The 13,398-nt window shown below is 40.1% G+C and overlaps 1 protein-coding gene across 1 annotated transcript; it reads right to left on the bottom strand.

Annotated features, from left to right (window-relative positions):
- Window positions 1-55: 55 nt before the first annotated feature.
- On the bottom strand, window positions 56-11,972 carry LOC113157593 (microtubule-associated protein 11-like). Its single transcript, XM_026353169.1, has 12 exons — window positions 11,298-11,972; window positions 9,959-10,042; window positions 7,802-7,931; window positions 7,501-7,587; window positions 7,027-7,147; window positions 5,786-5,933; window positions 5,372-5,433; window positions 4,836-5,008; window positions 3,848-3,987; window positions 2,979-3,154; window positions 2,526-2,690; window positions 56-1,919 (listed from the first exon to the last, which is right to left on the bottom strand). The coding sequence occupies exons 1-12, from the start codon at window positions 11,736-11,738 to the stop codon at window positions 1,916-1,918; spliced, it is 1,731 nt and encodes a 576-aa protein (XP_026208954.1). The 5' UTR covers window positions 11,739-11,972; the 3' UTR covers window positions 56-1,915.
- Between the last annotated feature and the right edge of the window lie 1,426 nt (window positions 11,973-13,398).

Consider the following 13,398-nt stretch of genomic DNA (forward strand, 5'->3'; position numbering starts at 1 on the left):
TGGTTCAATAATTCTACAGAACTACAGATTAACGAAATGTAAACAAAGACCAGCACATTATCAAGCAGTAGTTTATTTGACATCTTAGTAGACAGAAAACATATGACACTAAAAAGATAAACAATAATCTTCCTCACACTGGATGAAACATTTCAGCCATAACAAGTTCAGTACGGAGGAATGAAAAAACAAAGGCACAGTGAGATTGTCAGCAACTGTTGTTAGCATATAGTTGAATTCTGATTGCTGTTGGAGTTCCAGTGTATGAAAGCACCTCTTATTTACAGTTTCACGTTGTCCCCAACATTCTGACAGTCATGATACACACAGGGCCAAGCTACAGTATGTCAGGGCTCAAAATTCCCCTTACTCAACATGGTGAACTTGAAAAATCTGAGATACAGAAAATAAGCTGTGGTTGTTAATGGGAGAATATTAGCAAACACTAATAAGCAGAATAACAGAAAAAAACATATATTAAGTCCTCAGACATTTTTTTCTATAAGATACTGTAAATTCAAGTCTACATGATAAATGTATGCGCATTTACATAAATGTAAAAGCCATCACTGCTAAGCTCCCATCAATCTGTCCAAAGCTCAGCTAAAACAGTGCCTTGAACCTTGAACAGCCTCCAGGTGCCTCTGTTCTCCTGCTTTACACGAACATCAGACATGGCTGAACCAATGGGGTTCACATGATCCCATTTTACTGGCTACAGAGTGTAAACCACAGCAACATCACAAGTATGTAAATGCATTTCCAGTGAAACCAGGTCTGGTTATAAACAAACAAAAACATTTCTGACAGTGCAGTCTCTGTTTGACGAGTTTTCAAATATTTCTATCCACACGCTCATTTTACCTGAGTTATTATGGTGATGTTTGCTTCTTTTACTGCTCTCACAGATTGAAACTGATGTCTACAGTTTAAATCAGAGCAATGTGTGTTGTCTAAAAGTGACGCCAACAAACGTCAAATGTCAGTTTTGACAAATGTGACATTTACACTTGTTTACACATTTTTCATCAGACAGTTGGATGAAGCAGTGTAAAGAACAAGACCAAACTCACATTTCAACAGTCCTCATTTTTATACCCAGAAAATAATTCCAAAGCATGGCCAAAGGAGTAGGGGCCATTCAGATCACTGGTGTAAGGTGAGTTCTAGATAGTTTTCTGTCTAGAACTTACCTTCTCCGGAGGAGGAGTTTAATACCAATTAAATTCAATTTTATTTGTATAGCACCAAATTATAAAAGAAGTCGTCTCATGGCACTTTAAAGTGTTTATGGTTTAAGACTATGTACGGAATCATATAGAAAACATCCCACAACCCCACTTGAGCAAACATACATGACTCGACAGAGAAATATACACTCCCTTTAGGAGTTTAGGAAGAAACCTTCAGCAGAACCAGCTCAGGGTGGGCGGCCATCTGCCTCGACTGGTTGGGGTGAGTGCAAAATGAGTATTTCACCAAACACTAAACTGATACTTTTAAAAAGGTTCTGGATCTGTACAAAGGGATCTTGTGCTCCAGCTCTGACACAGACAGGACACAATAATCATTTCCCACAAGAAAACAAGAGCTGCACTTAAACATAAAACGGTTAAAGATGGTTCCATGTTCTATTAACTCTAAATATCAGCAGGAATACATAAAATTAAACCCCCAAGCATAATCTGAAGAATGATGAATGAAGATAAAATTGCTAATGAAATGTGGACATGAAGGAATGGAGGTAACGCATTCAGTGAAATGACAAACCAGTGAAATTAGCTTATCAGCCCCTCCATCTCTCTGCGTTTTGACTGCAGCACTGTAGTTTCTGTAGTCTAAATGTCTCCCGCAGATGGAGGATGAGGCTCTGCTGGCTGGGCATAGACACTGTTGTTTGTGTATCCTCTCCAGGTCATCTAGCAGGAGAAATAGAGAATGGCTCAATGTGCTTTAACTGGTTTCTTTTAGTTTCACCAGACTCTTTCACCTAAGACAAAACTCTGTTGTTCTAAAGTGTTAGCTAGAATTAGTTTTACAGTGCCTATAAAAAGTATTCAATAAAATGGAAGACATTAGGTCGCAGAGACCTTGACCTTTGACCACCAAAATCATCTAAGTTCATGCTTGAGTTCACGTTGACACTCTTTGACCAATTGTGAAGAAATCCCCTCAAGGTGCTGTAATGTAATGTTTCTGTCTCAGGATCTTTTGTGAATACAGCCACTGGTATTATGATGACTAATGCACGGTCACTATGGTTCCTTTTGGCAAAACTCTGCAACACTTTAATAAGCTTGTAATTATGTCATTAACAATTTTCAGGCCTTTTTTCAGGTGATTTTGAAAGGGGAATGTGAAATAGTTCAGATTCCTACATAGCATGAAGCCTGTATTTAACAGAGTATGATCAGTAGGCAAACATTCAATGTGTTGATGACTTCACAGAGGTTAAATACCTGAACGTCTCCAAGTCCAGTTGTCCGCAAAGCACTTCCTGGAACATTGAGACAAGTATTACTCACCTGTGATGTTCCTTTTGGAATGCTTCCAGCACCAACACCTTACACTCCCTCTTGGCAATTTTGTCCAGTGAAATGAGCGTGTGCTCCGGCGGTAGGAAGGGGGCTCTGCTCGTAAGAGAGCCCACAGAAGGTGTGGTGGTCCGTTGCTCTATCACGCTGCCTGACCTGGAGCCAGCACAGACACTGTGTCATAATGTATTCACCCTTAAAGTAATGTGATACAGTGCACTTAAACACTTAACACCTGGCATAGGATGGATGGTGCCTTTTCTAAAGTTAGGGTGATATAGCCCCCTGGCAAGTGAGTCTTCATCTACCTAGAACAATTTCAGAAGACAGAAGTGCCGCTTCAGAGACTTATTTAATGAGTAATTTGGACATGAGAAGGTTTTTTTGTACAATATCCAGAAAGACACTGGGGGCAGCAGAGTGGTGCTCACTGTTCCTCCATACCTGAAGTTGTGCAACCTTGATGGCTGCTGGTGGGAGAAGCTGTGGGATCGTCCGAGTAGTTCCTTCGCTGGGGGGCTGGATGATAATGGGGACTTTTTCAGCTGTGACTGAGGCTCCAGCAGAGGGGTAGACACAGAAGCTGTAAACTGGAGCTTGAGTTTCATGTGCTGGCTCAGCTATGGTGTTTTCATGAGGCACAACAGAAAGACACAAGATGGAAAAGACCTCTGAGTATTACTGTAGTGTATTTTTCCACAACAATGAATAAAGTGAAACCAGTAAGGCAAGAATGGACAGTTGGAATGGAAGTTTGTTGTAGTCATGAAAGTAGGTTTCCGTTCCAGGAACTTAACTGAACCAAAACCTGGAGCTTCCCATTACCTGATCTGATAGAGTAAAGGTAGTCAAGTTTCCTTCCTCTCTTGTGTTGGTTGGTGTGTACATCCACACATATGCATTTTTTATGCTAATGCTTGAGAGGAGAAAACTCTCATTTTTAACCAAGCACAAGTCATATATATGATAAGAACCCATCCCTCCGCCTGCAAGTTCCTGGAACTTGCTTTGTACTAGGGGCTCGCAGGATAAATTCCAGGGAAGCTCCAGGCTGAAAAACTCAGACGTTTGAATTTTCGCATGCAGCTCACTCAGGTAAAGTCTGGAAATGTTCAGGGTGTACATGTTTGAAAGCAGCTTAAGTTTCAGCAGTGGAAACCTAAGCTTACTGACTTACTGAGTAACTAAATGGGTGAATCACTCAGTCAGTCAGTTCGTCAGTAAGTAAATAGATCAGTCAGTTCTGAGTGAGTCAGTCAGCCGCTTAGTAAGTGAGGTAAGTCAGTAAGTGGGTTAAGTTAGTCAGTAAGTACCTCAAAGAGCCCAGTCCTGAGGATCTGGAAAGCCACGGTGAAGGACAGGGTGGAGCCCTTCCTACATTGCCCCAAGTTGTTCATGGAAGACTGGCAGATCACTGCTCCCACGTCAGAGTCCTGCTCTCCTCCTGTGTTAGCTGAGGATATGAAACACAGATGGATACAGGGCCCAGGTCGTGTGTGTGTGTGGTGTGTGTTAATTGGGTCGGGGTGGGGTGGGGCAGGTGGGGGCAACACAACATGATTTAATTTCATGAATGGGTAATGTATACTTTCTAAGCACTGTGTTACTGCTGTTTACCTGGAGGTCATCAAAACACAGTAAAGCTTTCCATATGAAATTAAGCTACGTTAGAGTATGTGACCTTTAGTACTTTCACTTAAAAAAACTGATTTGTGAGATTATTGTCTATAAAAAGGTAAGGACAGAGTTACTGCCATCAACAAAGAGAGGCTGTTGGGAACACTGATATTTTCAAAAACACAGATGTGGGGGGAATTATTGGTACCCTTCTATTAAGAAAGAAAAACCCACAATTATCACTGAAATGACTTGAAATTTATAACTTTAGACAGTTGGGGAGTGGGCCAAAATCTCAACAGGTGCGGATTTTTCATTGAGAGTTACAGAAATCACTTGATTGCAGTAATTGCCTTAAATAATTTTTAAAAATGTTTCTGTTGAACCACACAAAGCAATGATTTTTATTAGTTAATTTTTAGTTAATATTTTATTGGATTTAGTCAGTGGATTTCTTTTGTCAGTTTCAAGTTATTTAATTGACCAATGTGTCAGTGAGTTTTTCCTTTCTTTAATGGACGGGTACTAAGAATTGCCTCCACATCTGTATATGTGACAGAGTGGAGGGAGATCACACTGGCTTTTAACAAATCACCACTCAGCTAGATGAGACGTGATGAACTGAGTTATTTTTCACAGTAGAAAAGTAGAAGTGAGACTGTGATGTTAAAGTGTGCTACTGACCTTCAGAGTTCCAGACCAGACGAACAGACAGGAAGTCCTGCAAGTTGTTCAGCAGGGTGTATTTTACCCAGAAGCATTCCAGAGGCCTGACAGCACTGGGACAGGAAGCTGTCATCACCAGCCGAGGATGATCCAAGCGGATACTGGGCAACGAGTAACAACTAGAGATGTATCTGGAGACAAAACAAACTCATACTTTAACAGTGGACAGTTTGACTAATTAAACTAACTCTGTTAACAATGGTTCAGTTCTTAGTTCTATTAAAAGTACCAGTTACCTCAGACCTAGCTGAGCTTAAGTGAATGCAGCTTTTCCTGCTCTGATATTCTAAAATAGCCTAACTGAAACAATCCTAGATTTATGTTGCTATTGATCCAATAGAGGTTTTTTGCTTTATTAACAACAAAACACAATCTGTTGAAATAAAATATGCTTTTAAATTCAAAGACAACCCTTTATTTTTTTTACAAATTAATGTTTTAAGCAAATGTTCATTTAACAACATATTTACCTATATTTTTACCTTAATATTTACCTTTTGAAAGGAAGTGCTGCAATACACCACTGCAACACAGCCACCAACGACACTTCCAAACCCTACACAGTTGAATGTCAACAACACACAATTTCACACATTGTATTCAGACACAGAATGCTGCGTGATCACAAAACTGGTGAAGTTACATGGTCAACCCTCTTTTTATAATTTAAAGATGTAAAACTGGAAATAAGTATTCATTCTTATCAATTCTGTATGTGGTAGCTGCACTGTCTCAATCATCTCTGAACATGTAAACACTGCAACAATCCCTGCAACAACTCTTCTTTGTAAATGGCTAAATCAGTCAGGTTCCATGGTTAACAGTCACAAAATCTGGAGTGATATAGTTTGTATAGGCACTGTAGACAGCTGAAAATAAAGAAGAGGTGGAAGTTGTGGCAGTCTCACTTCACTGGAGTCCTCCTCTGCTTTGTTTTGTAGCTGCAGCTGGAAGAGGAAGTTCTGCCCCTCTAGGGCGCTGAGTGTGCTAGGTAAACGTGATGACTCACTGTTCACCCGACAGAATGAAGCCATGGTGACCTCAGCTGATTGGTGGCTTTAGAGGGAAGTGGAAACAAATGTGTTTGTTAGGAGATTTAACAAATAAGACAACACAAAACTCCTGACTGGGCCACATATACAACCTTAAGGAGCTGAACAGAAAGACCAAAGTTCTAGACATCTGTCTATTCTAATGAAAAATTCAGGAGCTACTTATTGATTTCACACCTGCTCTCATATATTAATTACAGTATTATTCAAAATAATAGCAGTGCAATGTGACTAACCAGAATAATCCAGGTTTTTAGTATATTTTTCATTGCTACATGTCAAAAAAGTTACCAGTAGGTGCAGTAGATTCTCAGAAAACAAACAAGACCTATGCATGCTCTTAAGGCTGTGCAATTGGGCAATTGGTTGAAAGGGGTGTGTTCAAAAAAATAGCAGTGTGGCATTCAATCAGTGAGGTCATCAATTTTGTGAAAAAACAGGTGTGAATCAGGGGGCCCCTGTTTAAGGATGAAGCCAGCAATTGTTGAACGTCCATTTGAAAGCCTAGAAAATGGGTCGTTCAAGACATTGTTCAGAAGAACAGCGAAATTGATTAAAAAGTTGACTGGAGAGGGAAAAACCTATATAGAGGTGCACAAAATTATAGGCTGTTCTGCTAAAATTATCTCCAATGCCTTAAAATGGAGCACAAATCCAGAGAGATGTGGAAGAAAACGGAAGACAACCATCAAAATGGATCGAAGAACAACCAGAATGGCAAAGGCTCAGCCAATGATCAGCTCGAAAGTACTATGACAGTTACCCACAAAGTCCCTCTGTTAAAAAAAATGCGTGTGTAGCAATTTGCCAAGGAACACATGAGGGAAAATCATTCTTTTTGTGTCAATGGCCACAGACCACAGAGTCGACCCCCAAACTCTGAATTCAAGCCACAGTACACATTGAAGACAGTGAAGCATGGTGGTGCAAGCATCATGATATGGGCATGTTTCTCCTACTATGATGTTGGGCCTATTTATCACATACCAGGGATCACGGATCAGAGGTCATGTTGCCTTATGCCAGTGCTTCTCAATTAACCTCTAGCAACCCTAGCAATACACAGGGTAGTGTACAGTAAGTGAGCATGTACTTACCACACATTGTCAACTATAAGAACTGAGCCATCTGGCATGATGGGGAGGTAGGAAGTGTTATAATTAGGAAGGACCTTCACATCTCTGACACACACCTCCTCCTTAGAGCTGCAGTTTAACACTGAGAAATACGAAGGAGGAGGTAAAATGGTTATACTCATTCAGCTGTATTGTTATCATTGTTGTTATTATGTTGTTGTGTCTATTGTACTCTTGTCAAACAAGTGCAGTGTTGTGGATAAGAATTTCCACTTAGGGACAAGTTTAAAGTGCAGACATTTCAACTCTGGATCTATGAGTCATCTACTAATTACAGGGGTTTTAAAGGGAGATGTGTTGACATGTGACCATAGGAAAAGTACAAGTGTAAACAAAAAAAAAAAACAGGTGTCAGCCATATTGGAGGCAATCTAAAAGTATAACTAATCTGTATCTTTAAAGATCTGTGTGTGTATGTACATTAGTGTGATCAACCTTTGAGGACAGTCAGGTGTTTTCCAGAGACGGTCATCTGCTGACACTGGACACTGGGAGGTGGAAGAACTTTGAGGATGGTGCTGACTGGAAATGAAAATGAGAGCTGAAACCAGCAGGCAGTGACAGATTAGACTATTCTAATGACATGAAATCTACAGTCCACTAAAACTAATTTATACTGTATTCCACTGCACATATTAAAATCTGTATTCTGGATTTTAATGTATGACAGGAAGTATTTGTTCTGATGAGCTCATGTACAGTGTTTGTGTGTATGTGAGAGGCAGAGTGTGTTTACCCTGTGCCTTGAAGGTGCTCAGGTCCTGTCTGAAGGTGTGTGTTGGACTCCTTAGTTGCAGGAGAGTCAAGTATCCATGTTCCCTCACCTCCACCTTCTCCTCCTCCTGCTTCCACACAGTCACTATGATCTAACACCACAGAAACAGACAAATACACAACAGGACCACACAGTTTGATTACATTACAGCTTCCACACCAGCATGTCTTGAAGAATCATTCTGATGTTTCTAAATTTTGCTTTTAGCGTGTTTCTATCACACTTATTTTTCCTGTATGGAGGAGAGCACATTAATCAGCAAATAATCACTGATGTTGACATCAGTGTAAATGCCACTAACTGTTTTTTTCTGCACAGCTCTCACAAGGCTTATCCCATCAGGTGTTTCTTTCCTTAGCTGACCCATTATGTGTATGTTGCTTAGTACATCAGAGATGCATTTTTTTTCAGTTCATTCCAAACTGTACAGGCTTTGCCAAATGTTTGTGCAGTACATGATTGTTTTCCCTCTTTTCTTCAATTCAAAATGTCAGATTTTCGCTCATAGACAGCTCTGCGGGTTTGATGTTTATACTTTTTAACAACATGTACAGTGTTCACAGGTTAAACCCATGGCTAATGTCAAGCATAGAACTAGTTGTTGTTTTAAAACAAACCCAACTAGTCTCACTCCTAAGTAACAAGAAACATCCTTCAATCACATATTCCAAAACTTTTGCCTGGTGTGCATACAGTAGCATCAGATAAAAGCTGAAATTCTGAGCTTCTGTCTGTTTGATCTTAAACCAAATGTCTCTAGTGTAAAACAAAAAAAATTAGCTATGCTGTTTCACTATCTTTGGAGGCAACTGTGCATGTCTGATTCAACTTTAATTTAAGTTTAGTCAGAAACTAATATACAATTGCAAGATAAAGTGAAGTAGATGCAGATTTCTGGTTTTCTGCCTAGATTGGTCATGAAATGTGATTTAATCCAATCGTCATGAGAGTCACAAATATCTAACACAAACAGTCATGATCTTTAATGTTGTGTCTACAGAACAACATAAAAAGTGATGAGCTCACTAGAGCTGTTCCGATGTGAACTCTCAAGGTCACTCCATAGTATCTCTATTAGGTTAAGGTCTATTTTATGTCTTCAAATTCATTTTGTTGTAGATTTATTTCAGTGTTTAGAGTCATTGTCCTGCTACACCTAACTTGTTCTTAGCTCCAGCTTGCAGACATCCACCCTAGCATACCTTGATAAACTTGGGAATTTATTTTATCACAACCCTGTGATGATGATGATGAAGACCAAATCACAACAGAAGTCATATCAAGGCACTTTACAGTGTAAGGTTTACATGGTCACCAAGGTTTATCCTGGATCTCTTTTTTTGCCAGACATGGTTCACATCAGCTGAGGCTGTTGTAAATGGTAAATGGTCTGCACTTATATAGCGCTTTTCTACCTAGCTGGTAGTCAAAGCGCTTTACACTGCGTCTCATTCACCCATTCACACACACAAGCACACACACATTCACACACCGATGGCAGCTGACCTGACTCACCGGGGGCAACTAGGGGTTCAGTATCTTGCCCAAGGACACTTTGGCATGTGACATGGCAGCCAGGAATCGAACCACCAATCCTGCGATTGGCAGTCAACTGCTCTACCTATTGAGCCACAGCACACTGACAGTGGGTGTTTTTATAAGTGACGGTACCTCTACACCAAACCTCTATTTTCGTTTCATTGACTGGAATCAAGGTTTCATTCACCACTTTGTACTTTTAATGGGTGTGTTTAAGAAAGACATGAAAGATATTGACTGCATTTCATCAGAAATATTGTGTTTGATGATATTTGTGACTGTGGTAGAGATGAGATCACATCTCATGATACATTTCAGAAAATTCAGGAAGTTCATTTACTTTTTCTTGCAGTATGACACATCTGTATGAAACATCTGATACAAATGACACTGTTATCTCTACATGGCCCTTGTAATTCTGGAAATAAACTCTCCATGAGGTCAACGCGGTGGTTAAAAGGCAGAGATGGCATTCCTTGAAGAACTGTAAATATAACATGCCACAGTACTATCATTATATCGCCTGACAGTGTGTATGGCGACTTCATTCAACCCTTTTTCTAAGCAGGTGTTTCTGACCTTGGCTGTAAGTGTGTTGGCCGGCAGCTTGTCCAATGAGACAGTGAGACAGAAGATCACTTCATCATCCAAAACCAGAAGAGACTGCATAAGGACAAGCAGAGGACAAATGATAAATATTTTAGATATTATATTATTATTGTGTGTGTGTGTGTGTGTGTGTGTGTATCACTATGTCAAATTAAGTTAATCAGTTTACTACTACTACTATTTGTGATTATTTATAAATCAACAGTGAACATATCCACCCCAGGTTCCCAAGGTCGATGGTGATGTCTCATCTTGTTTAGTGTAAGTATAGTGTAGTGTTTGAGTATGTGGAAATGAGAGAGTTCATAATTATTCCCCATCTTCTTAATAACATATTGTTTCTCGTGGCCTGGAGGCAAATGTTTAGTGAAGCAGGTCCTGTGTGTGGCTGGTGGAAAATAATCCATCTGTAATCCATCTGGTTTGTGTACCCTACTAAGTCAGCAGTATCCTTCTTTTAACCTATAACAGCTTGAAAAGACTGTATTGATTTGTAACAGCTATGATTTTTTATTCTTGATTGAAACAGATCACTTCAGGCTGCTATTAAGGCCGTTTTGCAAATCCAGCATGTTTAAGATCTCCCCACAGATTTTCAGTGGTTCAGTTTATTGATTTAGAAGTCTCCACTGTTTTGTTATAGAAGCCATATATCCCAATATCCTGCAGTACTGATGTATGCTAATGTTAAAGATGCCTACAGTTCCAGTGCCCTCCCCCCTCTGGGAAAGTCAGATCATAACCTGGTACATCTCCTCCCATACTACACACCTTTGGTTCAGATTAGTGGGATTCATTCTTCTCCGTTTCCTGTTCCACTAACTGCAGCACAGCCCAAAGCATAACATTTCTTCTATTAGCTTCTGTCCACAGCACTCATTTCTACAACCACTCCAGCATATATAAATGTTTTTCTGCAGGCTTTTAGATACTGGCTTTTGCGACCAAGTGTCTGTGTCCCAGCTGTTTGCCTCTACTATATGTGGGTTTTCTTCCTGTAGTCTCGCAGGCATGGTCAAGTCTGGACACAAAGATTATTGCAATATGCAGAACACCTGTTGTCTCAGAAAGAATAAAACAAAACAGAATAAAGAGCACCTTCCGTGTAGACAGGAAGTGAATATAAAACTGTGGTTTAGCTTCTATCAACTCAGGAAATATGTATGTATGTATGTGGGTCATCTTCATTTGCATCGAAGACGTTGCGTTTTGCAGGTTTACTTAATCTCTAATTGTCAATACATTTAGAAATCATTGTTTTAAAGTACCATGGTGAGATGATGCCATCAGGAGCCTTTATCCTTCTTACCTTCACCGGCTCCCTCTCACACTGTCGCCCTTCTCTGGCCGCACTGTTGTGGGTGACAAGCAGGTCGCACTGTCTGAAAGCTCGGTTGCCTGTGGTTCCAGACTCCCCTTCCCCGTCGTCCTCGCTGCTGCTGCTGCTGCTGCTGCTGCTGCTGCTCTGCAGGTCTGGCTGGTACTCGCTGGGTCTCTGCTGCCGACTCTCGGCGACGCACACACTCGCCAGAGCAGACAGAGAGCCCACCTGGTCCTTCCAAAGTGCAACGCCAGAGCTCTCATCCCTCCCTATTGCGTTGCGGAACCGCAGCACCAGCAGGAACTGAACGGTCTCGCCGAGGTAGACGTGTTTTCGCCGCGGAAGAGTTGCGTACTCCGCCGGGTCTGAGAGGCTCGATATTGGAGCGGCGACGAAGTACATAGAATAGTCGCACTGTGATTCCATCATAACAACCACAAAGTGTAATTAAATATTGTTCACATAAGCTAACGCTAACTGTGAAGCATCGGAAACAAAACAGTGTCACGGTGATTTCCACACATGGCAAAAAAACCGCATGTCGCAGTGTCAAACCAAAAGCTAATTAAAACCTAGTTAGTTGCGTAATATTTTGTTTTCACTAACAACATAGTTAAAGTCACGCGAAATGAATAGATTTACATTTTGACCGCTCGGCTTTCTAGTAGCAATACAAACAGCAGGACGGCTAGTAGATGACCGAAACGCCTTCACGAGACCAAACTTATCGATAACCGGTTGATCACAGAGCCCCGCGCGGCCCAGGGTTTACTGCTTTAACAGAAGAAGTGAAGAAGTGAGCACAGCGCACAGGGAGGAATACGATCAAGAGCACTAGAAAAGACCAAAAGAAAATGACATTTGTAGACAGAAAGCTCAAAAAAGGTACACACTACGGTATGCTTCTAATTTGAACAATTTGCGTATTTGAAAGGTGTTCAATTTGCCTCTGCTTTCCCTATGTGCCTGCCTGTATTAAAGTAAGTCTAAGTTAATACGTGAAAATGTTTTTAGCAGGGATAATGTCATTTGGAAAAGTGCATTGACCAAGACTACAACTGTTGTATGGACAACCAGATGACATCATCTGACCTGAAAAACTCGAGATGACGTAATGCTGGACTAACCAGTTCCCAGTTAGTCCAGTCCAGTTTAACAGCAGTGGACAACAAGAAGTCAGTCTGTGTACTTAGCCAAATAATGTTGTACAGTTTAGCTTTCTCTGTTAGACTATATGCTGTGTGATGAGCTCAGAAATCCATAGTTTTATTATAGAAAGGTTTAAAGAGGGAAGAAAAGCCAAATATCTGGGGTGCTGTATTTAGAGTATCACAGAGTACATTTTACTAATCTGCAGTTCCAGAGACTGTAAAGTGAAATATGTTGTTAGTGTGGGTACTCTGGTCATTTCTGGGAATAAATTGGAGGTATGAAGTCTCTAAATCAAATGTGTAAATAACCACACAAATGATAACATATTGCTAAATGATGTCAATATAATTATGTGCATGTGTTTCTATTACATACTGTATCATCATAGTCAATTTATTAGTGTTATTCACCTTTAATCTCTGGTACTACAGTATGCAGACTACTACAACAGAGATGGAATACATTACTTATTACATTACAATAACTTGCTTATTAGGAAATATTAATGTCATAACATCAGATTATTTTTAGCCTGCAGACAAATTGAATTTAAAATGTTGCTGATCAAGAGTGAGCTACTTTTATCAGATTATCTGATTAAATATATAGATTATTTAGTCATGTACTGTGTTATGCAATAATTTTGGTTTCATCTGTAACAAGTTGACATATTGTATCTATTGTAACTGATATGTGACATGTTTTTGCAAATGTCACTTGAGTACATTTGTCCAGACTTGCCACAGGGCCTCTTGAAGCTGGCTTTATTTTACTTACAAATAAATAAAATGCTCCATAAGACCAGCAAACAGACTCTGATGTATATAATGCACATCCCAGTGGAGGCCTTGGATGCAGCACTACAATCACAAATTCTAGTTTATGACTCATTGTTTTCTTTTCCATGCAACACTTTAATGCAACACCACAACTCCAG

The sequence above is a fragment of the Anabas testudineus genome, chromosome 18 (assembly GCF_900324465.2).
Source record: "Anabas testudineus chromosome 18, fAnaTes1.2, whole genome shotgun sequence".
NCBI classification, from domain to species: Eukaryota; Metazoa; Chordata; class Actinopteri; order Anabantiformes; family Anabantidae; genus Anabas; species Anabas testudineus.